The sequence below is a fragment of the Anas platyrhynchos genome, chromosome 5 (genome assembly GCF_047663525.1).
Source record: "Anas platyrhynchos isolate ZD024472 breed Pekin duck chromosome 5, IASCAAS_PekinDuck_T2T, whole genome shotgun sequence".
Classification (NCBI taxonomy): Eukaryota; Metazoa; Chordata; class Aves; order Anseriformes; family Anatidae; genus Anas; species Anas platyrhynchos.
Window position 1 is genome coordinate 34,027,547 of NC_092591.1, and position 26,600 is coordinate 34,054,146.

The 26,600-nt window shown below is 39.8% G+C and overlaps 1 protein-coding gene across 9 annotated transcripts in view; it reads left to right on the forward strand.

Moving 5' to 3' along the window:
• Positions 1-25,761, forward strand: part of LOC101803792 (cytosolic phospholipase A2 beta) — a 52,173-nt gene extending 26,412 nt beyond the window's left edge. For 4 of the 9 annotated variants that reach the window (XM_013108224.5, XM_013108226.5, XM_021278485.4 and 1 more), the window contains 20 exons: positions 1,585-1,657; positions 2,498-2,674; positions 3,342-3,478; positions 4,193-4,324; positions 5,497-5,555; positions 7,313-7,355; positions 8,570-8,633; positions 9,056-9,183; positions 9,302-9,412; positions 10,396-10,433; positions 11,351-11,486; positions 12,530-12,666; positions 12,921-13,143; positions 13,738-13,855; positions 14,874-15,011; positions 16,209-16,313; positions 16,861-17,046; positions 19,861-20,027; positions 20,722-20,908; positions 22,471-25,761. In XM_013108224.5, coding sequence (XP_012963678.1) covers positions 1,585-1,657; positions 2,498-2,674; positions 3,342-3,478; positions 4,193-4,324; positions 5,497-5,555; positions 7,313-7,355; positions 8,570-8,633; positions 9,056-9,183; positions 9,302-9,412; positions 10,396-10,433; positions 11,351-11,486; positions 12,530-12,666; positions 12,921-13,143; positions 13,738-13,855; positions 14,874-15,011; positions 16,209-16,313; positions 16,861-17,046; positions 19,861-20,027; positions 20,722-20,908; positions 22,471-22,715 — 2,604 coding nt within the window. In that variant the 3' untranslated portion in view covers positions 22,716-25,761. Of the gene's footprint in view, positions 1-1,584; positions 1,732-2,497; positions 2,675-3,341; positions 3,479-4,192; positions 4,325-5,496; positions 5,556-7,312; positions 7,356-8,569; positions 8,634-9,055; positions 9,184-9,301; positions 9,413-10,395; positions 10,434-11,350; positions 11,487-12,529; positions 12,667-12,920; positions 13,144-13,737; positions 13,856-14,873; positions 15,012-16,208; positions 16,314-16,860; positions 17,081-19,581; positions 19,746-19,860; positions 20,028-20,721; positions 20,909-22,470 lie in introns of those variants that run through there. The other 5 variants (XR_011809676.1, XM_038180575.2, XM_027459110.3 and 2 more) reach the window with 5 other exon arrangements.
• The last annotated feature ends 839 nt before the right edge of the window (positions 25,762-26,600 follow it).

Genomic DNA, 26,600 nt, shown 5'->3' on the forward strand with positions numbered 1-26,600 from the left:
TTCAATCAACTGTTAAGAATCCAAGAGACAGTGTAATTTGTGATTTTGTAGGTTTACCAACAAGGTTTCTCTGCTTAGGTGACTCTTGAATATCAACCTGATTTTTTTTAAAGGATGTAACTTTAAAATTGGCATCATAATATTTAATGTTAAGCCTTTATTTGAATGTGCTAAATCACAGTTAAAATATTGTGTATCTGATTTAACATCATTTACGTCTAAACAAAATTGAATGAAGCTGAAGGAAAGCAAGTCTCATTTCTAATAAAAATAGCCAATAGTCTCCACCCCATTGTAAAACAATTTCAGGTTGTGTAGTGACTGCTTCTATGGAGGGGTTCCCCCTTCCCCAGCTCCTAATATCTCTGAGGGTAATCATTTCTTCAGTGTCAAGAAAACTGATCATGGTGCTAGCTTTCAAAATAATACTGTCAAATTATTTCTTAGAGCGCAGTGGGATACTCTGGTTTAGACAAATAGATAGGATGTTTCAGTCAGTGTGTAATTTAAACTGCCATTAAAACTAATGGAATACTTCCATCATCGTGTGGTCTTGTTTTAATTTATTAGTTATAGCAGGGCTGGTTGTTGTTTATGCTTATTATTGCTGACGTGCCAAGCTAGTATGAAAAAAAAAAGAAGATAAAACACTGAAAATAAAATCAAAAAGAAATGTTCCAATTTGAAAAAAGAAGGAAATACTTTCCTTAATTAAAATTATTATTGTCTCTGCATGTGTGTTCATTCAGGATTATCAGAATATCTTTTAAATGTGCTGAATATTTTCTGATTAGCTTAGGCTGGGAAGCTTAATTCTCTGTTAGAGTTAGGAAAAAGTAAATTGAAATAAGCATTACAATGATACGTTGCCTATGACAGAAATAAATCTCATGTCTGGAAGAACAATGGTCCCATTTCCATTAGGTGTATTCAAGACACCTAATGATGTGGGATTCTGTGGTATTATGCCTCCAAAGCAGGGCATTTTTTTCTTCATCTGAAGAGCCTCAGCTGGGCCTATGATCCAGTCACTTAAAGTCTGTAGTACATTCCTCTAGATGCCTTTTGGTGAACTTGGCCTACTTAGGAGCATCATGCAAATGTACTCCTAGCTGGGATACAAAATTTGAAGCTTTTAAAGCACTTTGAGTCCAGGCCCAGTGTCAGCGCTGTGTGAAGACCAGGCAGGCAGGTGTGTTTCTATTGTTGCCTTCCAAAAGCCCAGTTTTGATCCATCTGTGGCACAAGATCCTCTGCAGGTTGGCAGTACAACCATCACCATGGCCATGCATGCACCAGGTTGTTTGAAAAGAGACACCTCTAGGGTGACTACAGAAGCTTTCTGTAGCATTGTCTGAGTTCTTGTCTTCTTTCTTTTTCTGTCTTCACTTACTCAAGCTACTTAGCAAATAGCCCGGTGTGTAACCATGCTTCCATCTTAGCATGGTGTACTTCTACAGGAGGGTGGTCCCCTCACTTCAAACAGGCAAACAGCGAGGACAGACAGTCCCTTGTACTACTCCAAATACATAGGGTTTTTATATTATGAGTCGATGAAACTAACTGCATTTGTTTTCTCTGCAGATGAAGATTTGTCCCATCTACATGCTCTCTGTAAGAATCATACAAGCCAGGAACATCAAATCAAGAGACCTGTGTGAGTTGTGGTTTGCATGTGCTTTTAGTCACCTGTAGAGTTTACACAGTGAGCAACGCTCCTAAGTTCTGAAGGTATATAAATAAAGTACGTAAAGCAGAGCAATAGAAGTATTAATGCCAGGGCTATAATTAGATCAAATGCCTACGCCATCATTACTTTGAAGGTCATATCTAGTTGCATTTCAGGGAAATGGTAAAATCCAAGACTCCCAGGTGAACTTTCTGGACCAATAAAAACATGTAGACCATGTGAGATGTGAGGGCACTGCAATCTGTAAATATGCTTGGAGTTGTTTGGTTTTGATGTTCTTAGTGAGCATACATCATATCATGGGCAGGCATTTTGCCACACAGGACATGTATTTAGGAACCATTTATTGAAATGTATTGATTATATACCATAGTCAAAAGTAAATTAGAGAATTTCAGGCCTTCTACAATACAGAGTCATTTGGAGTATTTCATGTTAAATAATGTTGCTAGTTTCTGGCTAAGGAGAGCCTCTGCAGATCAGCCCTAAGTACATGCTGAACATGCAGGCACAACAGATTTTTTTCCATGTACTTTTGTATTCAACATTCTTTTACTCATTATCTCACCCTCACAGCTTCCTATGGCTCCTTCTCAAGGTGTCTGATGGATGAGCCATTCAGGCTGTCGTTTTTTTGCAGTGTCCTTTGTGTTCTTCAGCCAGTAGAAGAACCTTGAGCTGCCTTTTCTCACACTCACTCTACTTCAAATACCATGTAGCGACGTCCAGAGGTGGACACTAGAAAAGTGATAGCGTGACCTGTATTTCTAAGAGTTTCAATGACCTGTTCTATCTACTCTATTGAAGGGACAGTTCCACTTTCCTGCCAAAACCTTGCGGGGCATTGTTATTCACTGCTTGATACCAGTCTGAAGTATTTAGGCATCTCGGGCTGCAGTAGACATCTTCAGTCAAGTCCAGACTCCAGCTCTGAAAGACACCATCTCGGAGATTTCTTTTCACACCGATGTCAAGCTCCACAAAGTAAATGAACTTTCCCACCCTGGCTCTTCCCAAAGGATGGCTGCTCCAGGCACTGACTGCACTAATAATGAAGAATAGGTTTAGGGTAGAAATGAGAAGATTTCTGACTTACTCATGTCCTTGATTCTTGGACCCACACCAGCCTTTAGCTGCAACAGGTCTTCATACTTGGTAGCTAACACTTCTAGACATCAGGCATGTCCCCTCTGTGTGTCTGTCTTGTGAGACAGCAAGCCAGTCTCATCTTGTCTTCTCTGTAATACGTGTTCTCTTTTCCTGTAATAGTCCTAATAGACCTTTTTGGAACTAGCATTGCTTTCAGCTAAACTTCTTTTTAAACACAGTTGACTGGAATGGTAGGGAATATGCCTGATGAATGGTCAGTGGGCTCTTTTCTGCCTCTTTGTCTTCACACAGGAAACACTGCTCTTAGTGTATCTTGTGTGTGCATGTGTGCATGTGTGTATTTGCAACTTGTAGTTACCCAGGAATTAGGTAGTATACTAAGATGTTTTTCTTGGTTGCCTCTAACCAATGATCTCTTTACTTATTAAAAAAAAAGAAAAAAAAAGAAAAAAAAAGTATTTATTAATCCCCAGAATCATGGCCTCGCCCTACTTTTCATCTATAATATTGGCATTGGGATTTTAATTGTTTTCTGCTGCAGTGACTGCATCAGACTGCTATGTGCGCTTGTGGCTGCCATCTGCTTCAAATGAAAAGCTCCAGACCAAAACCATCAAGAATTCTGACAACCCTGTCTGGAATGAGACTTTCTACTTTAGGATCCAGAGAGAAGTTGAGGTAGTGAAAAAACAGAGATTTTACTATTTTGAATAGCTGGGAGTCCTCACATTTCACCCCTGTGGGTCAAATGTACAAAATAACTTAAAAACAATGCTTGAGTAACAGAATTTGCAACTGACTCATTAGCACAAAACAGCAGACATATGGAGTAGTGTTCCCTTCAGATAGTTGTAGACATCTGTGATACATACACCTATATCTGAGCTAGTCTAGATTCCCCTTGTTGTCACCTGAGAGAAATAAGTACTGCTGTAGCATGCCTCATCTCAGGGCTACTTTAGATGGTTAATACAGAAAAAGCATTCCCTCCACTGATTGTAAGGTAAGGGTAGAGGAGTTGCTGTGGTTTAGAGAGCAAAGTTGCAGTGTGATGACTTCAACTGATGAAATTAATCGTACCCTAAGCTATGCAGTTAAGAGAACTTTGGGAATGAAGAAACTGAATAGTTTTCTTTGGATGGGTTATCAGAGAGTGGCACAGAGCACTGAGCATCTTTTTTGTCTTGGAATAGTAGGAGCTCTCTGTTAGTAGTTGTCTTCTATTCAATTATAAGTTTCCCAAAGTTGGATTTAGTGATTGAGTTCCACATTAGCAGACTCCTGAAAGAAAGCACAGTGCTAGTAAATCAGCAGCAAAAGTCTGTAATCATTTTTTTTTTTTTTTTGAAACAGCAGCTCAGTAAGTTCATATTTATTTTCTTCTACTACCAGAATGTTTTAGAATTGGCAGTGTGTGATGAAGATCCACTTACGAAAGATGACATGCAGTTCACAGTTCTTTTTAATGTTGCTAGAGTCAGACCTGGAGAGAGAGTCCGTGAGACATTTGCTTTGAAATCAGAGGTAAGGACTGAAAATACATGGACAGATCTTACTTTCCATTTTGGCTTCTGTGTTAGGTAGGTTTGGGTCTGCATAAACAGATATCCTCACATATTGATATCATTGCCAATATCTCATCAAATCAGGTATCATTGTGCTGGATTTTTATGACTTCATTAATCTCTTTTAACAGATTCAGAAAATGAAGCTGCTTCTCTCCTATGCAACTGTCTCTGTGCAGACAAAAAAGTGATAATAACTAGCATCTGTAAATACAGTCGTATTCATCTTTTATAATCCCACAAATAACTTTCTTACTTTTCAGCTTTATTCCACTTTTCCCATGCTTAGAGGACATTTCCTCTTAAATTACAACTTCTTATTAATAACTTGAAGACAATCCACTAACCAGTTGAATTAAACGATTCTTTCAGGCTTCTCCTGTTTGGGTTCATGCTGGGTTTCCTTCTAGTCGATTCAGATTTCCATAGCCCGTAATGAAGGCATGCCTGTTCTATTAACATCTTTGGTATTCTGTTAAGGAGCCCATGAGAGAGAGTTGTCCAGGGAACAAAACTGGGATAGCTTTGTGACATCTCCATGAGTTGTGGATGAGGAACTGCTACATGCTTATTACAGTCCATACCTACAAGAACAGCTACTTCCCAAATGCTGAAAGCTGTTAACAGGGATCCTCCTAGTGACTCTGCAGGCTGGTGGCATGCATTTCTCAGCCATTTCTGTCCGAGTCATTGGGAAATAACATGATTCAATAACTTCCTCAGTCTGGGGCGCTCTTGCCCACTTCATCTCTGCTGAATTCAATGTGAATGTGATTTAAATGATTTGTACATATAAATGACACTGGAATTAGTGACATTTGTTGCTGGGCTTCAATATTTTTCTCCCAGGCAGACCGTCTTTACTGAAAGATATATTTCTGATTCAGCTGAGCTTTTCCTCTCTGATTGTATCTTTGAAAGGATGTATAGTACTACATATCCAATGATGGGAGAACATTAATCTTACTTGCCTTTCCTGAGCCTGTGGTTTCCATTGCATTCTTAGCTTTTTTGGTAACGTTAGCAGAAGAGATATCAGCCATGGAAGTGAAACACTTTTCTGATGTGTCTCTACTACTGAACTCTTGCAGCCTCCAATAATCCACATGTATTTTACCCTTTTCCTTTTAGAAAGAGAGGTGCTCTAAGAAATGGGAAAGTTTGGAAGTGGAGTTCTGGATGGAAAAAATGTGAGTAAAATTCCAAAGCTGAAAAGTTTAGTTCTGTCATGCAGTATAATATCTCAGAGAAAGAGGAAGTTCGTCCAGCTCTTCCTTACGGCAGTGAGCTGAGATTGCTGTTTCAATTTCTTTTTTTAACCTTAGCTTTCTCAGCTACTTCTATCTTTTAGTGTATCTTTTACAAGTCTTACCTTATATTTGATACCTAAATCCTGATCATGGAAATGTAGTAACATTGGCAGGATTCAATAAGTTGTGCACAAGATGCATACAAGACCTAGGAGAGGTCCTTTCCAAGCTGTTAATACTCATATAACAATGCCTTGAATACTTTAGTTTTTCTAAAAGACCAGAAAACATGTATTATTACCACAAAATATACATAGAATGATGTAGACAGCAATAGAAAAATCATTAGGTGCTAGCATAGTTAAACTGAAAAAACATGCAATTAACAAATAGTAAAATTAAGGCCCTCCTCCTCAAATTGGTAATCAACATTGGAGGAGAACAAATCCCATAAGATAAATTTTCTCTCTTTTAAATGCTATCACAAATTTGACTGAAAAACAAAACAAAATGAAACAAAAAACAAACTAAACAGCATTATCTGTCCAGTTTTTAACGTTACAAAAAACATAATATAGTCTGTTTAAAACTGACTAACTTCATGATTAGAAGAAGAAACTGTGAATAGGGCTTCTTAGTCTTAAAAATGGAATAGGTGCAGAAAAAATGTCTGGCATTCTTGGTTAACACAGCGTAGCTCAGAAAATCTATTTAATTTATCTGTGGAAGATACCTTAAGTGATGGTGCAAGCATCCCCTGCAAATGTGGAAGCAATCACAGCCAGATGTACAAAAAGCACAGAATGAGATGAAGTGTCTGGAAACTGGACTGTGCAGATTCAGACTAGAAATAAGAGGAACATTTTTCACAGTTCAAGTTACAAAGCATGTGGGGAATTCTCCACCCTTGGAAGTGAAACCTAGTTATTTATATGTAAATACATTCTACTGCTGAAATAGAAGTTATAGTGCTTGACATGCTGCTTGGTAAAATGTCTTGGACTTTGCAGAAAGTCAAAGATTACATACTACATAGCTTCAATGGTCCTTTCAGATCTATGGAAGCACTTACGAATGTGTGTAACATAGTGCCATTGGAGCATTAGCCTTAATTAGAGATTATGTTAGTAGATTCTATAGGTTACTCATGGGATTAAATAACTACTTCCATTCAGTGACAAACCTAGGATTTACAAGGTAAAATATCTGGAACAAAGACTTTATATTACTTAGCTGTATGTTTTCCAGTCATACATATGATGTGAGCTAATCCTTATTTGCCGTTCTTTGGTGACCAGTTGTACATTATAATCTGGATCAGACAGAAATATCTGTCCTAATAAGTATTTGGAGAGTACATTAATAGTAGTCTTTGCTTTCCCCAAGCCATGTGGCCATTTGTTAGGGGCAGGACATGATTCCACGTAGACCAACACCTTTTTCTTCTGTAGTTTTAAGAATTATTATTTTTATGGGCTCTCCTGTCTTCTTGTTTAGCAACTGCATTTTGGTTCATATACTTAGCAGATGATCATGCATTACACCTTTCAGAAAACAAATTATGACACTAATGTAATGATATTCAATTTTAAGCAGAAAAGATTGTAAAACTGCTATTAAAAAATAAAATACTAGGTACTCACACATCTTTTTTTTTTTTTTTTTTTTTTTTTTTTTTTTTGCTTCTGTCTTTTTAGTCCTGGTCCTCCAGAGTATGTCATTACCAATGATGTCCTAGTGGTAAGGTTCAAATATGAATTTAGTTTGGAGTGACTTTTCCTTCATTTATTTTTCTACTTTTGCCCCTGGCCATCTGGTATTTTGCAGGGAGAGCAGAAGCTACTGTTACTGATATGAGCATGGTCGATGGTATAAAAGAAAAATGTGTAACAATTCCCCTTTGTTATGATATAAATGTTGTCCACTCCATGCAAAAAGAGAAACTGTGTTTCTTGAAGTTCTCATGTATCAGTATTTTAAACAGTTATGGTTTGCTAATGTTTCAGCATCCTGTGTTGGTTGGCATTCAAAGTGAAATGAGTTTCATGTAATATAGCGTGGCATTTGGCAGGAAGAACAAAGGTTTGAAAGGGATGAGTCTATAGAAGAAGACATCAATAAGTAGTCAATGTGCTTATGACTGGAAGGTTATCTAATGTAGCAGCTTTATAGGAAATGAGTTTTTTAATGAACAGCTATTTTAATTATTGAAACAGAGTCCTCTTGTGGTATTAGTCAGCATGTGGTCCATTACCTATCTCCTTGGGCTGGCCCAGCAGCAAAGGAGTACAAAGCACCTCATGCCAACCACTCCAAGCATGCGTATGATTTCCAGATGCTAGCCTTTAATACCCATGCGGCAAAGTAATACATATTCTGTTCTTTCCCCCTCATTTTCTGTGTGAGGCATAAGAGCTGTAATGATTGGCATGTGTTGTTCCTGAAATGGCTTGGAAAACTGTCCTGGCTTGAGTTATTAAGGGTGAACTGTAATGACTCAGGTGGCGGGTAGGGTGGAATAAATCCATGATCAGAACCAACAAGAAGATGCCTTGTAGACGAATCATGGCCATGATACACTAAAACTCATCATCAGGTGGTTTCCTCCCACCCTTCCTAAGTAATTATCATATATATATGTGTACCTGAGTTTGGGCAACAGTGTGTTGTACAGAGATTCCCAATTTGGGGATAACTTCAATGGGTATAATCACCTCTGTCAGTGCACCACTGTATGGACAAGCTAGTTGTAAAGCATTATAACTGGGCTACTGTTCTGAAATAATGAGCTCTGAATTTCTTCTTGTACAGCTAGATTGCTGCCAGCACTGAGACCAGTTTAGGTTAGCCCTATATTGTAGCTACTAGATGGCTGCATGATGGTTTGTTATTTGCTGCAGATACGGCATTTGCTGTTTTCAAACTTTTCAAACTTTTCAAACTGTCTTTTACAGTCACGTGAAGTTTGGTGCTTGGAAGTGCAAGTGGACAGTAATGAAAGCAGGAAATATTTGAAAGGTATGCAGATATCCCTGTGAAGTGAGGACACAACCAAATCATAAGCATTCAGATCCAGATGGAGGCACTTCAGGTTACAAAGACTACTAATAACCTTCTAAAGACAATAAAATGCAGTGCAGTGAAAGTCCCTGAACTGCCTCCAGTTGTAACTCTGATCTCTGTGATCTCCGATCTCTGATTCCTTGAAGCTATCAAATTTGGGCACAGTAAATTTTACTGGTAGAGGTATGAGAGAGTGCTGACTCTGGGAGCACGCCAAGTTTTGGGATAGATGCAGGAGTACCAGTTTCTGTGTTGTAGAAGACTTGTCAGCGTAGGAACTTACGGAGGATTTACCACAGAGAATGTCTGCAGCAAACTTTGTTAGCTCTTTTGCCTGAACAGTGGTAATACTCTCTAAACAAATCTGTTTTCACTAGAGGGTAAAAATCTCGTGCTTACGGTGCCTGCATCTCATGAAGGAACACAGAAAGCTACAGAGGACACAGATACTTTCTACTTCCATTGTGTGAAGGCTTGGGAGCCAGTTCTAAAAGCCAGGCTGCAGGTAATGTGAACTGCACCAAGCCAATTCTCATACTGCTCGCTTATTTTCAGTGTTACCAAAACAGTGGAGAACTGCTGCCCTGCTGTGAGTAAAATACATTTTTTTTTGTTCTCTGCAGAAAGTTTCTGATAAGGAAGATGACAGAAACAATTTAAGTGATACGTTAACAGTACCACTGAAATTTCTCCCTGTTGGACACAAAGTGAAAGTAACCCTCCCTGTAAGACATGTAAGTACCTCACCATTTATATGACCTTTTGGAGAGATGACTAAAGTCACCATCATTATTTAACATAATATCAATTGGAAAAATAATTCAATTGGTAAGTCTGGGTGAGAAGACAAGATGCGAATACAAGAAATATCATTTTTCTGTCTGTAAAATCAGTAATTGGGGATTCATCCTGGCCATTTCTAGATGCCTAAGTTCAATGTTTAAATGTAATAAAAGACCAACCTCTTCTGTTGTTACACAGTTAAAGGAGAATGTTCAATACTGTCTCTACTGTCTGTATCAAGCCTGGGTGGTTAGCTCAGTCTATTTTAGGTAGCTAAAGTTAGACGAGTTGAATCTTACCCTCAGAGAACAATTTTGCACATTCCTGTATGTACAACAGTATTGATGGTAACTGGTGGACAGGTACAACTTTAAGTTGCTTTAAAAGCAGGAATGACACTTCTGCGTGACCAGATGAATCTGTTAACAACAGCCAGACATGCTTTTTCACACTGTGCAGCAAATGGGAGGCAAATACAGGAGGAAAAGAATTACTTGGAAACATTTCTCCTACAGAGATGGGAGAATGAATGTCTGTTTCACAGTTGATTGCCCTACATCCAGTAGCTTTTGGAAAGGATGTGGTATCTTGAATTTCTTCTCCCTAACACTGTCTTTAGCTGGATACTGTTCTTAATTCTCAAGAATGAGAAAATGGCAGTGTGATACTGGGCTAGGCTGGTTCATGGGGTGACAGTGAGTAGGAGTCGTTTCACAGTCTGGTCAGGTAGCCACTTCAATACCTCCTGCCTCTCTAGCATCTCTACATAATATGTTTGGTTTTTATTTGCTTACCTTTCCATTCTTGCTACAATTTTCTAAAAGACTGAAGGGTGGTGGTGGTGGGGGGCATTTCAGGAGTCATTGAAAATCTGGATCTCTAAACTTTATTTTCACAGTCATTCACATTCCTGCTCATGTTTCTTTGTTTACAGAATGTGCCACTGCAGCTGTACCTCCAACTAAATGATTGGTAAGGGGACTGTTTTGTTTCTCTACAAGTTTTATTACTATTTGAACAATGAATTCTAGAGCAGAGTATCCTTCATTTAGATGTAAGGAATGCACAAGACTAAGGGCAAAATACCTTGACAGTTAAGTCACCATGAAAGAGTCACCACAACAGAGCAAAAGTAAATTGATTTGAGGCAACAGTCATGTTAAAATGCAAAATAAATAAACAAACAAATAAATAAATGAGAATTTCAAACAGTGAGGAACTTAGTCAGATGTCCTTTGCGTCAAAGAACCAAAGACTGAGATTGGAGATTTCTTCAAAAGGGACAAGTAAGCAGGAAGAAGGCAGAGGGAGAAGGGGATTTGACTTGATCTAAACATCCAGATCCTATATGCTATTCAAACCACACATATTTTCTTAAGAAAATAGACTTGTAGCCATGGTATTATCAATAGAAACAAGCATAAGCTAGGGAAGATGAAACGTTACGCTGTAAAATAATGAGACATACAAAAAATAAAAACAAAATAATTTGAATACATTTTTCATTCTACTGTTTCTGTAGAAATCAATGGTTTAAATCCCCACGAAAGACCTTGTTAGGTTCTAATGACCTTTTGCTCAGAAATTCTTTTAAGGAAACATAGAAAATATTCAACTAACAAAGCTACTGAAGGACACAAATAATCCTTTCTCTTTCCATATCTGCTGTCCTAAGCTGGCAGTAAGACATGCTGAAATATCAGAAAATAATGAGACTGTGTACAAGTGAAACATTTCATTTATTTGCAAATGAGATCTGCATTTCTGCCTGTAAATCTGAACAGTGAATCATGATTCTTTATGATGTTTAATAGACTGCAGTTGCTGAAAATAGATCCATGTGCATTTTTAAGACTAATCCTGTGCCTCTGGACTTATTTATGTTGCAGCACGGAAAAACTAGATGTGCGCTTAGGATATGATCTATGCCGAGAAGAGCAGGAATTCTTGCAAAAAAGGAAGAGAGTGGTTGCCAGTGCCCTGAAAAGAGTTCTTCATTTGGAAAGAGATCTACATGGACATGAGGTCTGTGAGCTGGAATCTGAGCATGGGCTGTGGACCTATTGAGTTTGGATTGGCACATCTCCCCACAAACCTTCTAGTAGTTTTTGCACATTGATGACAAACCCATTGATTTGAATGGCAGCATAACTGAAGTTCTTGGAGTGGCATATCCCATACTCATCTAAAATTTCAGCTCAGCTATTCAGGCCTCCATTCTCTTCATTTGGCCAAATTCCTAAGGACAGAATATATCTGTCTTCAAGGTCAGAGTTTCCAACTGTGTGATGCGGCAGGTCAGCACAATATGAGGCATTGGTATGTTCTGTGAGACACAACACAGACAACCAGACAATCCAAAATAAGTAGGAAAACAGGAGTGTTTGAAATTCACCTCCTGTGGAAATTTGTGAAGTCACCATAATGTCCCTTCTTTAGGCTTATATTTTTTTTTCATTTTCCAATCACTTTTCACAAGAAGTCAAAATTATTCAGAATGGAGAAAGAACATTTTCTAACAAGCTCCAGCTGAAGCATGGTTTGTTGCCAAGATCCAGGGTGAATTTTAAAGTGAACATTTATTTTCTTGATGGAATTTTATTTGTTGAATGGACACTGTCCAAAGAATCATTTTGTTTGCTTAATATCTTTTTCCTGAACTCTGTTCAGGACTTCCTTGAATCCATTCTTAATTATGTTTATCGAACTCTTATTATTTATAGTTAAATCATATCATTATCTGTTATAAATCATAGCAATTCCAATTATAAAGAAAAAAGAGAGGAAGAACGGTTAAAATCACTGAATTTTAACAGTTTCCAAACTCATCAAGAACGGTTAAAATCACTGAATTTTAACAGTTTCCAAACTCATCCAAGCTTTGAGATTATGAAAACTCTCTGAGTATCTGGAAGTTAATTTAAATGAAGTACTGGTAAAGACTGGCTGAACATTGATTTCACTGTTCTGCAATAAAGTCTGCTGAAGAAATTCTAGGAGCTGCAATTAGGCTTTTCCAAGTAGGCAAGTGAGTAACTTTCTGAAGATAATATTTATGTTTTGAACAGGTCCCAGTAATAGCTGTTATGGCAACTGGCGGAGGCCTCAGAGCAATGTCAGCTATGTTTGGCCACCTCTTGGCTCTTCAGAAGCTAAATCTGTTGGACTGTGTTACCTATGTCACTGGGGCTTCTGGCTCAACATGGTGAGTACAGAAGATGCGATTTGTATTTGGAATGACTATGACACCACATTTCCACATAATGAGAGAGATGCATTTATTTCAAAGTCTTACATTATTTAGAAGTGAACATAATTCCCTGGTAAAGCTATTACAGTTGGCTCTCTATCATAACTTCAGTTTAAGCTAGCTAGTTCTCTGCTTTGGTGAAAGTGTCTGGGTAAATACAGTATTTTTCATTATTAAATGGATGATTCTCTCGCATTTTTGTTCTTTAGGACCCTAGCAGACCTATATGAGCATGCAGATTGGTCACAGAAGACTCTGGAGGAGCCGCTCAGAGCAGTAAAAGAACAAGTGACAAAATGCAAACTCAACCTTATGTCTATGGAACATTTGAAGTATTATCACAAGGAACTTGCTGAAAGGGCAAAAGCTGGACATGTCTCATCTTTTACAACATTGTGGTCACTTGTTCAGGAAATGTTCTTACACGAACGGGTATGTTACACACTGCCACGTACCTTGTCCTGCCACAAATTTGAGAAATGTCCACTTGTTTTCTCTGGCACTTCCCTCTTTGTTTGCATGACATAATGAGATGAACAAATCCAGAGCAACCGAGGCATTCCAGTATGATTTTTAAATAATGACAAAGGATCCTATAGCCAGGATTTTCCAGAATAGCTGGTGCTTTGTCAGTGCCTCTGAAGTGGGGTGCCCAATGGATAGCAATTTCAGTTCGCAATTTTAAGAAAGAACTGAGCAACCCCCCCAGCAGTCAGGTGTTTTAATGTTTCTAGTTGGATACTTGAGAGCTAGAGTAACCTGCCCTCTTGTGAACATTAGTCTGAGCCTTAGTAAAGATCTGTTGGACATAGACAGTCAAGGCACTTAGATATTAATGTACAGGTCAGTAGATATCAAAAAGGCAACCAGGAAGGAAAATGAAAGGAAAGGTCTTTCAAGAAAATGTGACCCACAGATTCCTTTGGGTAATAAAACACCTGTAGTCTATCAGTACTCATGTAGATTGTCAGTGGTTTTGCCTTATGCTTTTCCAGAGGTTTACTGTGATTTTATCTGTTTGATTAGCCAAGAAAATACAAACTCACAGACCAGCGCAAGGCATTGGAGCATGGACAAAACCCACTGCCTTTCTATGCAGTCCTCAATGTCAAGGAGGAGAAGTACAGTACTTTCAAATTTAGAGGTAAGTATTCTTAGAGTTTCTTCTGACTCTGAGTAGGGACAAAAGAGAATTTGTAGGGAGGGAGTGTACATGTTTAGAAGGGGAATGCAGGAGGAATGCCTCTGTTGGTTTCCCCGACTCAGGATTCATCTTTTAATAAAATGTTTGTCTTTCTTGTGAATTGCTGGGTGTTGATTAGAAAAAGCAGACCTGCAGGATAACACCCTCAGGCACAAACAAGGCATTTCTGAAGATCTGGAATGAAGCTCTATTTTTGCCAAATACATTGTGAGTGAGTGGAAGCAAATTGTATAATCTTTTTGTGCCTTAGTTTCACACCTATAAAATGGCTATCATGGTTCCTTATTTTGAAGAGGTGCTGAGAAATGTAACTGGTACTTACCTAAATCTCTAGAGTGGAGTATGATTATAGTGATTGGCATGTTGTGACACTCTTTAGATACAGACTATATTCAGCAAGAGGTACTGAAGCGAGCAGATACTGGAAAGAAAAACCATTTAGTACTTACATGAGGTTAGGTTCATGATTACTGTTCTACAGGAATACCTATACAGGACAGCTTGAGTCAGGAAACTGTGTGGCCACGTCCACACTGTGTTACTTTCTAATTCTGAGTTGATGTGTCTTCAGGCTGCTTTCATGTAGTCTGACAGGTTTGGTTTAGTAGAGGTTTCATGCCGGTCATTCCTTGAAGGTTGGATCACACTTACATGGTGTACATTTGATGATCTTGAGTTAGAGAGACAAGTGGGATCGCAGAATCTTTATAAATATAAATCTAAGTTTTTGAAGTCATTGTTAGACTTTTTCTGAGGAGAAAAAGCTAGTTCCTTTTGTATGTGAATCACATCTCAGTTTTTAGGGAACTAGACAGTTTGCAGTACAAGCTACTGATAGTACAGAGCTGCTGAGACCAGCAAAGTTCATGTAACTTGCAGATAGCTTTATCCACAGGCCTAGGTTTTGTTTTCTTATTTTGTATGACAGTAAACGTGGCGTATGTCAACTCTTTTGTAGAGTGGACAGAGTTCTCTCCTTATGAGGTGGCCATACCAAAATACGGAGCCTCCATTCGTTCAGAATTTTTTGACAGCGAGTTCTTCATGGGAAGGCGAGTGAAGAAGCTGCCGGAATCTCGGATCTGCTATCTGGAAGGTGACCTAGCAATGCAGTATAGTTAATCACAATATGGTAGAAATTATGGTTCTAGCCACTGGTCTGTGTACAACAGCCCTTGCCAGCAGGTCTGCTCAACAGGCTTTTTACCCTTTCTGAACACTTTCTGCTCCTTGTACAGTTTCTTTTCTCCTGTCTTCTCTTTTTCCATGGGCAAGTGTGGGACATGTGTGGCAGGGTTCCCCTTCCCATATTCTGAGTGAAACAAGAAGGCAAGTTGAGGAAATTGTAAGATTGCCTCCTCTACCCAGTCATCATCTCTTCCGCCTCTTTCTAGGTAGTGCATTGTGGAATTGGAAAGAGCTGAAAATAAAATATAATTCATCTAGAACAAGCCACAAAGGGAAGAACCATCTAAGCTTTGTGGGTTGAGAATTGTCATCTATCTCCAGTAATATTCCCTGCCCACGAGGATGAAGGAAGCCCTTTTAACCTTCACCAATTTCTTCACCAATTTCTGGCTGTTCTGCCTCTAAAGACAAAGAAAAGGGGAAAAGCAGATAGTCAGAGGAATCCATCGCCCCCAGGCAGATTTGAAAGCCTTGTCAGAACTGCACTTTTTGATACCAAAAGCAAGAGTCCACTGGAGACAAAAATCATATTTCTCTCACTGTGAAGTCTGCTAGAGATTGAATTTGTTCCTCACATGAATACCTGGCATGGCGCTTATTACAGAGGATAGGTCTTTCATTTCTAAAAGCACACTCACATATAGAGATAATTTTATTTTGATTCCTGTACTAGTTGAACTCCACAGAAACAAAACATGCCTGAAAGAAAAAAAAACCCAGGCCTTAGATCAACTTAAAGAATAAATCATTTTAAAGAAAAACCTTATGGTTATATGGCTGCACTGTGATTCTCTAGTCTTATAATTTCTTTCTTTCACAAGTACACAGTAAGCGCTCTAAAACATAGTTTGGGTGACTGATACCTTGTATTTTGTTACTCTGAACTATAGAGTGGATGGTTGTGAGTAGTTATCTCTTGAGGAAGAACACTGAATTGTTGTCATCTTTAAGGTTGAACTCTCTGAGACCTACTACATAAGCTGTACCATAATGGGGTGAATTCATATCTGGCAACAATATGCAGCATTGATACTTGTAATAAAAAAAGATGAAATAGTGGTTAACATGTTAGTGAAGTACTTTTCCCAATTGTTTTGATTTGCAGGTCTTTGGACAAACATTTTTACTAGGAATTTGCTGGATGGCTTATACTGGTCTTCAAATTCAAATGAATTCTGGGAACGATGGGCCAAAGATATGGTAGATATAGGTAAGAGTTTCCGAATCAATACTTGTTTTTCATCAGACCATGCTTACTATTAAGGAGAGGATTGAGGAAGTTATACTATTACAACTGTTTCTGAATAATCTCTCACATTCTCCCTAAACCATCTTGTGTTGCATAGCTGTAGATCTTCAGTATGATATTCAGCTGTATCAGAATGATTTCATTTGTTTCTATTTCTTTTTCTGTTTCGTTAACTCAGGGGCACACTTCATGCTCGTTGCAAATGTTTTTCATTTAGAATTTGCTCATTGTCTGTTAAATGACTCCTGTGGCTGTAAATGAGGAGGGTGGCTTATGCTTCTAGTCAAAAGTACAAAGAAAGTATATAAAAGAAAACAATGCACGCTTGCTTTAAGCAAAGCCAACTATCTCTGTGTTTAATTGGGCATATATTTTTCAGTAAACTGCAAGAAACAGGAAGGGAAGAGACACACAGAAAGACAGCGAGGACAGCTAGCCTGCAAAGGTGTCTAACAAAACAGATTGCTTACATGTATATTTTTTTCTCACATTTCCTTCTCTATTTCAGAAAAACATTCCCCTGAGGAGGATACCACTATCATCGAGCCTCCATCTTGTTTGTCAGGGAAGTTGTATGAAATGTTTCAGGACATTATGACCAAGCGTCCACTACTGGGAAAGTCTCATAACTTCCTGAGAGGCTTAGAATTTCATAAGGATTATGCCCATCAGAAAAAATTTGTTGAATGGAAAGGTAACTGCAACAAAGAGTTAGCTGCAGTGTGCAGGTAACATCTCAGATTTTTTTTTTTTTAGACTTTGGAAATCTCACATTTAGAGATACTTTCTCAGGGTTTGGAAGTCTGCTGAGATGGAATTTGGTTTTATCTCTTTCTTCAGGGTTAACTGGTTATAATGAACTAGTCCATGGGCCATTCTTTCACCTGCTGAAGAGATCTGTAATCTGAGTCACAGCATGTTCTTCTACAGGAAATTTGTCATTCTGCATAGGTTTAATAGTCAAAAGAAACAAAAAAAGAATAGACTCTTGAGGTAAAGAAACAGAGGTAACATTAGAGGCATAAACCAGCAGGTAATTGTGTTGAGCCACATAGGTTTTGACTGAATATATTAAACAAACATAATACCTAGACTTGATGTATAGATGGAACAGTAATTTCCTATGGCCTGTGCTCTGCAGGAGGGCAAAGTAAGCAGTCATAATATTTACCTCAAAAACTATGAAATGTTGTGTGTGAGGTAATGGAGCTGAGCTTTTGTGTACCACAAATCTTCCTGTAATCCCAGCGTCCTCATTTGCATTTATTCCATGAGCAGATATCAGCATGGTAGGACCCCACACGAGTCAGGCTAATCTGACTTCAGCAAGGAAACACGTGCACTCTGCCTCCTCTGAGTCCTTCTCTTTGGCAATTTGTGTTTTGTCTCCTTTGTTTCATGCAAGTTACAACACTGTTTATGTCTGGCTGCCATTGCTACCTGAAGCTTGCTGACAATAGCAAGAGGTGTGGAGTTTTTTGTGGATTAAGGCAGAGCCCACAGAGTGCCAAGTGCTTTCAGCATGTTCAGTAAGCAAGAAGACTTTGTCCTAGAAGAGTCTACTCTAAGAAAACAAGTAGCATAAGAAGGGTGGGTGAGAGAAGGAAGCGAGCAAGTAGCTTAAGAAGGCAGATTAAGGATACAATTGTCAGTCAGCAAGCATTAAGAAAAAGGTCCTTACATTTACTGACTAGCAGTTTTGTAAAGGCAAACAAGTAGAAGCAGATTTCAAGGAGGATTTGAAGGAAGAGGAAAACTAAAGATTACCTCAGGACAGATATTCTCCGAAAAAAAAAGTAAAATAGGTGGAAGGCCAAAGAAAAGTAAAATAGGTGGAAGGCCAAAGTCTGGAGTGGGAAAAGGGAAAATAAAAGTCTGGAGTGGGAAACAACAGTAGATGATGTATTGGTTTTTGTCTACCTGCATGAGACCAAGCTAAAACCAGAGCTGAATCCATCTCTAGAACAGGCGCAGGAGTACATGCCAGCTCTGTGGGCAGAAATGGTAGCCTCATGATAGGAGAGGTCTCCAGAATACAGTTCTGTTTAAATACTTCCCTGCAGCTCGGGTTAACTGACATATTAAAACAACACTTTAAATGGCTTGTGCAAAGCCTCATTTTTGTGGTGATAAATTTGAGAACTCATAGTAGGGAATCATTGTAATACATTTACGGTAGGGTTTGTGCTTTTGAGGGAATTCCCGAGGAAGACCTTCAAAAGCCTCTTTTTGAGTATGAAATGGAGGTAGGGGTTCTCCCAAGGAAAAGCCTAGCTCTAATTCACTTATCCAGCCATAAATACTGCACAGTTCCATCTCCATGATAAGAAAATCGAGGCACTGTAATTTCAACTAAAAATATTCACCGGGCCAATTAGAGCTAAAAAGGGACTGCATGCAAACGTCTCTCTTTACAGCAGAATTTGTGAATTCCTATCAGCCTTGAATGCTAAAATAAGCAATAATTTTGTAAAGATCTGACACCAAGGGAATGGAAAAATAAGAGTTATTACTTCAAGATGCTGTCAAACATTCCAGGCTATGGAACAAGTTGGATTTATTCTACTCGGTTTAAATCAACACTACAGAATGAGGCCAGGGCAGCAGAGAGGCTGAAAGAAGTGAGATGCTGGAACTTACCTGCAGTATTTCTGAAATCAACATTTTTTTGAGCATACCTAAGCACAGATGTTTCAGGGATTGAGGGGTCTGCTCAGGGCTTTATTGCCTCATTTTGTGAACTTGAAGAAATCTCTTTAAACACTATTTTGATATTTAAAACCATGGCAAAAGTTTTTTATTCTATGGGAATAGAAATGATACCAGGATAACGATAGGAGACTTGCTGTCTACAGGGTGGCTGGTGGGGTTCCTGGCAGAGAAATGAGTATCTAGCTGTTAGAAACTGGCTTTAGATCTCAACATGCCAGCGAGGATAATCCACTTTTTGTTTTGTTTTGAGTTAATGTGAGTTTTAATTAATTCGAGCAGTATTTTAAGCTGATGGTAGGAGATGGTGCATGCATGATCTGGTGTTTTTTCAGCTAAGAAAATGTATATGAGTGGTCACTGAAAGCAAGCTGAAGTCAGAGTTTTCATCCAGGGACAGGAGTCTACACCAGAGAATGCAAAAGCAATAAAGAGCAATGCATAAGAGCAGAGAGGTACTACATTTGTTAGATTTGTTGGTACACTGTGAAGTTATTTTTGTTGTTTGCATTTTTCACAGTTCTTAGCAGGGGAAAAAATCGGCAAAAGTCTGTATTCTGTGAAAAATCAATCCCCAGAGCAGCTGTGAGGCCAGTGGAGTCTGTGTCTCACCTGTCCTCTGCCTGGCTGCCTCACAGCCTGCCTTTGCGAGGCCACGATTGTGGGGTCGCATTATGGAGGGAGGTGAGCCTGGTCTTGAGGGCAACCAAGGGGCTGCCCTTACTGTGTAGCAAGCTAGAATTACTGACTCCTTCTTTCCTACCAATGCACTGCTAACTATATTCAAAATGTTTTTCAGACACTGTGCTGGACTCTTTCCCTAACAATCTGACGCCGCTGCAGAAATATCTTTGCCTGATAGATGTTGGCTATTTCATTAACACCAGTGGTGCAGCACTTTTCAGGCCAGAAAGGAATGTAGACGTCATTATCTCACTTGATTATGGTTTGGGGAATGTGTTCAAGGTGAGAAGATTAACGTGCTCTGTTCCTTCCAGCCCTGGTTAAACTCTTCTTGTATAGCTGTGAGATTTAATAGCCAAATTCATAGATAATGCTCAAATTACACAGTGATCATCTACTTCAGAAATGACTAAATGATAAAGGCATAAAAGGGATCCTCATACCAGAAGGGTTAGATTCTGAGGTGAGTAATAGAGTTAGTTGGTGTTCTGAGGAAGAGGACTGTATCAGGTTGGTTGCTCTAGATTGTAGTGTACGTACCATGTTTATTTAGTTTTAATCACATATTTCAGGGCTTCTGCAGGTCCACATGGGTAGTCAGGAAAATTATTCCCCTTTGTATGTTTTTTGTGTGTGGTGGTGGGCATGGGAATTGATCAACAGGACAGAATATGCAAATCCTTGCTTTATTAAAACTTTGAAGTAAGCTGCTCTTTAAGTCTTGATCATATACTCAAATTCTAAGTGTGGTCATTTCCTCTAACTATAAAAAACTTCATAGGGTGAGAAGTGTTTTCTGACTTGTGGTGTGTGGTGGCAAAAAGTAGGGTTATTCTGTGGCTATTTTGGTCTACGCATTCATTGCAGCATAATTCTGGGGAATAAATTAAGCTGCCACAGTATTTCTATGATGCATCAGTAAACCTGATTCTTGTCCTAGAGTTGGCTTTAAGGCATTGGCATTCTGTATCCACAGCAATTGGAGATGACATACAAATATTGCAAGATACAAAAAATCCCTTTCCCCAAAGTGGAGCTAAGTGAAGAAGAGGAGAAAAACCCAAAGGAATGTTATGTGTTTTCGGATCCAGAGGACCCTAGAGCACCCATAGTAATTCATTTTCCCCTGGTGAATGACACCTTTAAGGAATTCAAGGAGCCTGGTAAGCTCAGTCATTTTAGTTGAATTTGGGTCATTTGTCTTTCCACAGTACTGATCTTATTTGTCTTTTCTAGCAATAATTTTATGAGAGGGCATGGCCTTTGAGTCAGACTACCTGGTCTCCTATCCCTCTCCTTACAGCTTTACCCAACACTATATTGTGGTTCTGGGACCACAGCAAAATGTCTGTCTCTGAGGGACCATTTGGGGAAAGATAGGAATAGCAGCAAACCAGGTTAAGTAAAGGTCCTTTGCTGCTATGATATTTACCACTGAATGCTCAGAGAGCGTGTATGTTAACAAATACTCCAACAAAATCACATTCAGAAACTCTGCAGACAAACAGAGGAGGTGCCCAGCAGAGGAAACTGGGCTCGTTAGGTGGAGCTGGAGCTGGTCCAAATGGAAATGTGCCATCAGGTAAGGCTACTGAACAGTGTCTAGCAGGTAAAACAGGTGAGTGTTTCAGAGGCCCTCTGAATGAAAGATAGATGAGAGTATGCAGAGCAAAACAGCTGCTGCAGCTTCTCAGTGCTCCAGGCCCAAATCTGTGAGCTGTGTCGCTCACCTGCATGTCTCCCAGCAGCCAGTGATTCATCGATCAAGCTGACAGCCAGCAGCTGATGTGGGTGGTTGGGGGAGGAGGGTCCTTGGCAACTTGTTTGCGTGGATTTTAAGTTTAACAGGGGAGCTTTTCATTTCCAGATGGCTGAGAGACACCTTGTGGAATGTGGATATTTATTTTTCCAGCTTTTAACTACGTTCTAGAAAAGAAAAAGAATTGGCTTGTGAAGTGCCCATTTACAATGACACTATAGACTGTGCTTTTCTGTGCTTGGAGCAGATGTAGCTGTACATGAATGTGGACAGCACAGATAATGTGGCTCTCTGAATATCAGGAGGTTCCATGAAGTAAAGCTTGGACATTTTTAGTACAACCACTTCTACTGACAGCCTGGGCCCAGCACCCTGACATCCCACTGCCAAGAAACCACTGGGTTAGACTAAAGCCTGCTGTGTGTCAAGCAAAGTTCACGTGCTGCTTTCACGTGGTTCTAGTAGACATTGTAGGGGATACCTGGGCAGTCCATTTGTAGCCCCACTGACTGTCATCTCACAGCACATTTGTGGTTGGGGCATGTTTGATTCAGACTTCAAGGAGTTAGGTAAAAAAGAAAGAAAGTATAATGGTTAAAAATTTGTAAAAGCATAAATATGAGGCTGCTGGGCTTTTTAGTGGAGGTAATTAGGGTGTCTTGCTTTTATGCAAAAAGATTGCCACAACAGAGATGAAGGATGTTGGCAGCAGCAAGGGATCTGGCTGAGCTGAGGTTGAGAAGTTGTGCTGAAAGATGAGAGGCTGACGTGGGGAGCTCGGATCCCTCTGCACCTCCACACTGTTTGACAGCTGACCAGGAATGGCTCTTGCAAGGCGTGGTGGGGTGTAGTCTCCTGGAGGCTGTTTTTAACAGCTGGTTCTGCTAACTAGATCAGTCCCCTCCAACACCGGGGTGTTCTGTTCCAGATTCAGCTCACGGTGGTGGCTTTTCTCTTCCTCTGCAGGGGTAAAGCGCAGTCACTCAGAGATGGAAGAAGGCAAAGTAAATCTGGAGAACAGCTGCTCACCCTATTACCTCGTTAGGCTAATCTACTCCTCTGAAAATTTTGACAAACTCGTGAACCTAAGTAAATACAACATCCTCAACAACAGAGACCTGCTCCTCCAGGCAATCCAGAGTGCTGTGGAACGGAAAAGAAGTGGCAGGACTGGGAATCTCCCCAGCCACTCTGGAGCTGAATATGCATAGGCTGAGTTTTTGTACTTTTCCCTACTGAAGGCTACGATGGTCACATTACAACACACAACAATCACATAACATGTCACAGTCACATTACAACATATCACAGTGTTCATTATTTGCAGGAAATTGAGGAAACCTGTACATTTCTCATCTTGCCTTGTTCAAGTTCCTAGCTTTCAAAAGGGTTTATTTAACCTTCCTCCCCTAAGTTTTCAGACCATAAGAGACTCCCACTCTGGTTTTACTTGATAAGAATGGAGGGTCCTGGTTAGCAGAGACCTTCCAGGAACTTCCCAATCTTATAAAAAATGGTGGTGGTGGTGGTGATAGTGATAGTTCTTTACATGTGCCTGTTCCCTCAATCCTGAGCCCATTATCAATGTCTTTGGAATGATTCATTACAAACCAAGTCCTGGCCATTTGCATTCAGTAATGTCCAGATTTTCAGATAGGCTGAGTATTAGAATTTGCACTGAATTGGTGGGCTCAGCTCTGAAGTCAGGCCAAAGAGTCATATATACCTGTGAATAATAGCCAAACTGCAATGTGGACCATTACATTCTGTCTGGCTGATTCCCTTCGCTGATCTAGAAGTTATTCCTTTATTCCATTCCCCTGCAAGAGTTTGGCACAGAAATGCTGCTCCAGACTGTCCCGAGGGGGGCAGTTACATTTCAAGGAGAGAGGACATGAGCTGCAGAGGGTGAGTTATTCTTTGAGTTTTGGCTGGAGGAAAAATTCTGCATAAGGCATGAGTGATTATATTAATTTATACGGGTAGAGCCTTTACGAATTAAAATGTCAAGAGCTTTTGATACCAGAAATTCAGGGAGGGTAGTTACCATAGACACAAGTACACTTAATTTAATAATAATGACCAAGACATAAGCTAGTGTTCCTTATGTGTGTGAACTGAGTGTAGGATGTAAAAGAGTGTATAGTCATTCTATTTCACACCCAGAAGATTTTTTTTCCAACTTTACAGTCTTCAATCCCTAACATCATAGGCAAGGTATTTTTAATAGGTGCTATAGTAAAACAGAGCACAAATAAAAATAATAATAAAAAAATTATTTTTCACACGTCTTTGCTGGAAGAAACTATTTGGAAAAATGATGCCTGGTTTTTATTTGCTTTGGAGTATGGTGAGAGACGTTGCCTTGAACTAGGAGCTTGGAATAACTTTATAGCCCTCCACTATATTAAAAAATGGTAGGGAAGGATGCTGAGCAATACAAAACAGAGCTCCACAGAAGTCTGAGAAGTTACCGTATTTCATAGCACTGGAGGATTTGGACCTGTTTCTGGCATATTTAATCCAAGCACAGCAGTTTCATGGAGATGGAAACGATTTCCTAGGAAAACCTTGCACATTTCTTCTATATTGGAAATTCACTTGATATCTAGAATAAGTTGTACTTGAAATGAAAAACTAAACAAAGAGAAGCAGGGGTCTGCCTTTTTAGCACATGAAGACAGTATCCAGGCTCAGAGGGAGAGCATTTACAAAAGCTGTTCATTGTCTGAACCCAGTATCTACTAAATGCTGTCTTCTGCTGCACATAAAGGCAGTGAATAAGCCTCAGAGCTATTCCTTGTACAATGCTTATTTATTAAGTTGAGTACCATGCAAAACCTGAGGAGTCGTAACAGCTGTGAGTGCAACTGTGACTATGAGAAGAAAAGAACTCACCAGATACTGGCTGCAAGAAAGAAATAAAGAGCTCTTTTGAGCTGAAAAATAAGATGGCAGCAGGGTTGTTGCTACAAGCAGGATCTGTGACCTTTGCACAGGAGCACGTCGTGGCTCAGTATGCCAGGTATACAAAGCCCCTGCTCACCTCATCCAGGCAGTGGGAGCGGGACAGTTGGGCAAGGAGTGGGTGACACCATCGACAGCGCTGCCCAGCTCCTTGCCCTCTCTGCACTGGGGCAGGGAGCGATCCTTCTTGCTCAGAAACCTTGACAGCACGTACCAGCAGCAACACATCTCGGATGCGCAGACAAAATTGGGTTTCTTTAAATGCTTCATAACTGGGGCACAACAGGTGTATGCATAGGGCTGCTAACACAAACAGAAATTTACATTAAAATGTGAAAGAGACCTAAAAAATCCTCCACACAGGCTATTCTGGTAACCCAGCAGGTTACCTGAACAAGCTATTTTTTTTTTTTAATGCTGTTTTGCATTTCAGAGCCTGAAATTGTGTGAGGGCTGTATCATTGCCCATGAGAGGAGTGGTGGGGGTTTTCTTTTTTTTTTTTTAAATTGTAGCATGAAGCTGAAGGATTACGTTGCTGGCCTTAGTATGTGTGGCAGGAGGCCCTGGAGGGTGTCTGTGAGGGTGAAGACTGAGGACTTTGCAGTGTGGTGGGACGCGGACCTGGCACGCTCGTCCACACAGCCTGTCAGGATGTGGTGGCTGGCACAGGCTGTCCCCCTGACCACAGCTGGGCTGTGTTTCAGAGCATGCTAATTTAGACAGCCTGAAAAACCACAAAACTACAGAGCATCCTTACAGCAACGTGCAGCTGGTCAGTGACCTGTGCTTGGGTCTGCTCCTTTGTCCTGTTCTTTACAGTGCACATGGATTCTAAGGGAACAGACCACTGAGATGTTGTGTGTTTGTTCTCCAAATGCTGTGCATTTGTTCCCCATCCCCAGTCCTTGTGCCACATTCTGTCAAAGATCTGCTTGACCAGAGCACATGAAAACCAGAGCAGGCACAATGAGGAGAATGTCTGTCTGCGTCTCGCCATGAAAAGGCATGTGGCTTGCTTATAAACAGGTCCGTGCTGTTCTGGACTTATGTTTATTTAACTGCTCAAGATGAATTCATGCATGCAACATCCTCATCCAAAATGTACCCCAGATCACTGCTCTCAGATGAACATTCGGCTGGAAAACCCCCAGAAATACAGAGCTTGCTCTCAGCTGCCAAACACAAAGGAAACAAAAGTTTATTCTTATAACTGTTAGCTACTCTTTATAGAAATTATGTCTTTTAACTGTTTAATAATATATTCATTAAAAATACAATATTGCAAAAGAGCACCGGACCCATGGAAGTCTTTATGAACTTAAAGACACGATTCTTCTCAGTTGCTTTAGCACCACTTACGCTAGGCGCCTCTGCTGAACGTTTTGTAGGGCATTTAATGGCTTCAAGATTGGTTAGAAAAATCAGAGAGAAGATGTTCTGGCTTCCAAAGGCATTGAGAGGCTGGAAAAAAGTGGAAATCTCTACCTCCTGTGGCAAATAAACCCTCAAGCAGAATGGCACAGGCCAGGGTAGGAACACAGCTGCACTGAACCACAGCCAAGACCCAGCACTATTTCACTCTTGGTGATTTGAGTTAAATGGGGACAGAAGTCTGACTTTCACTGAACTTTAATGTTATCAGTTAAATGTTGAGCTTCAATAGCCTAAGTCAGTTACAGAAAAGTCTTCTTTGGTAAAAACAGCTAAAAGTTATCAACTCACTCTAAGTGAAAACGCATCTCTTTTCCATTGCTTTCATCTGCTGTATTTTTTTGTGACTGGAAACAGCTCCAGCAGAGGTACAGCAGCTGAGAGAGCCAGACAGGCCAAAAAAAAATGATGATTAGATCACCTTGTTGGCTGCAAATGGCTGATCTGAATCAGTCAGAACAGAAATGTAAACTCTAGATGTTGCATGCACATAAAAAGTATGTACATAAACCTAGTACTATGCTCCAACCCTCCCACTGGAAAGTTAGTCAAGAAAAAGAAGACTGCAGCAAAGAGCAGGAAACATGCCTCAGAAAGGCTAAAAAAGGACCAAGCCTGAAGTTCTTGTTGGAGCAGCTAAGGAATTGAAACTTTAGCTTTCACTTTGCATGGAAGAAACCTAGCCACTGTACTGTCC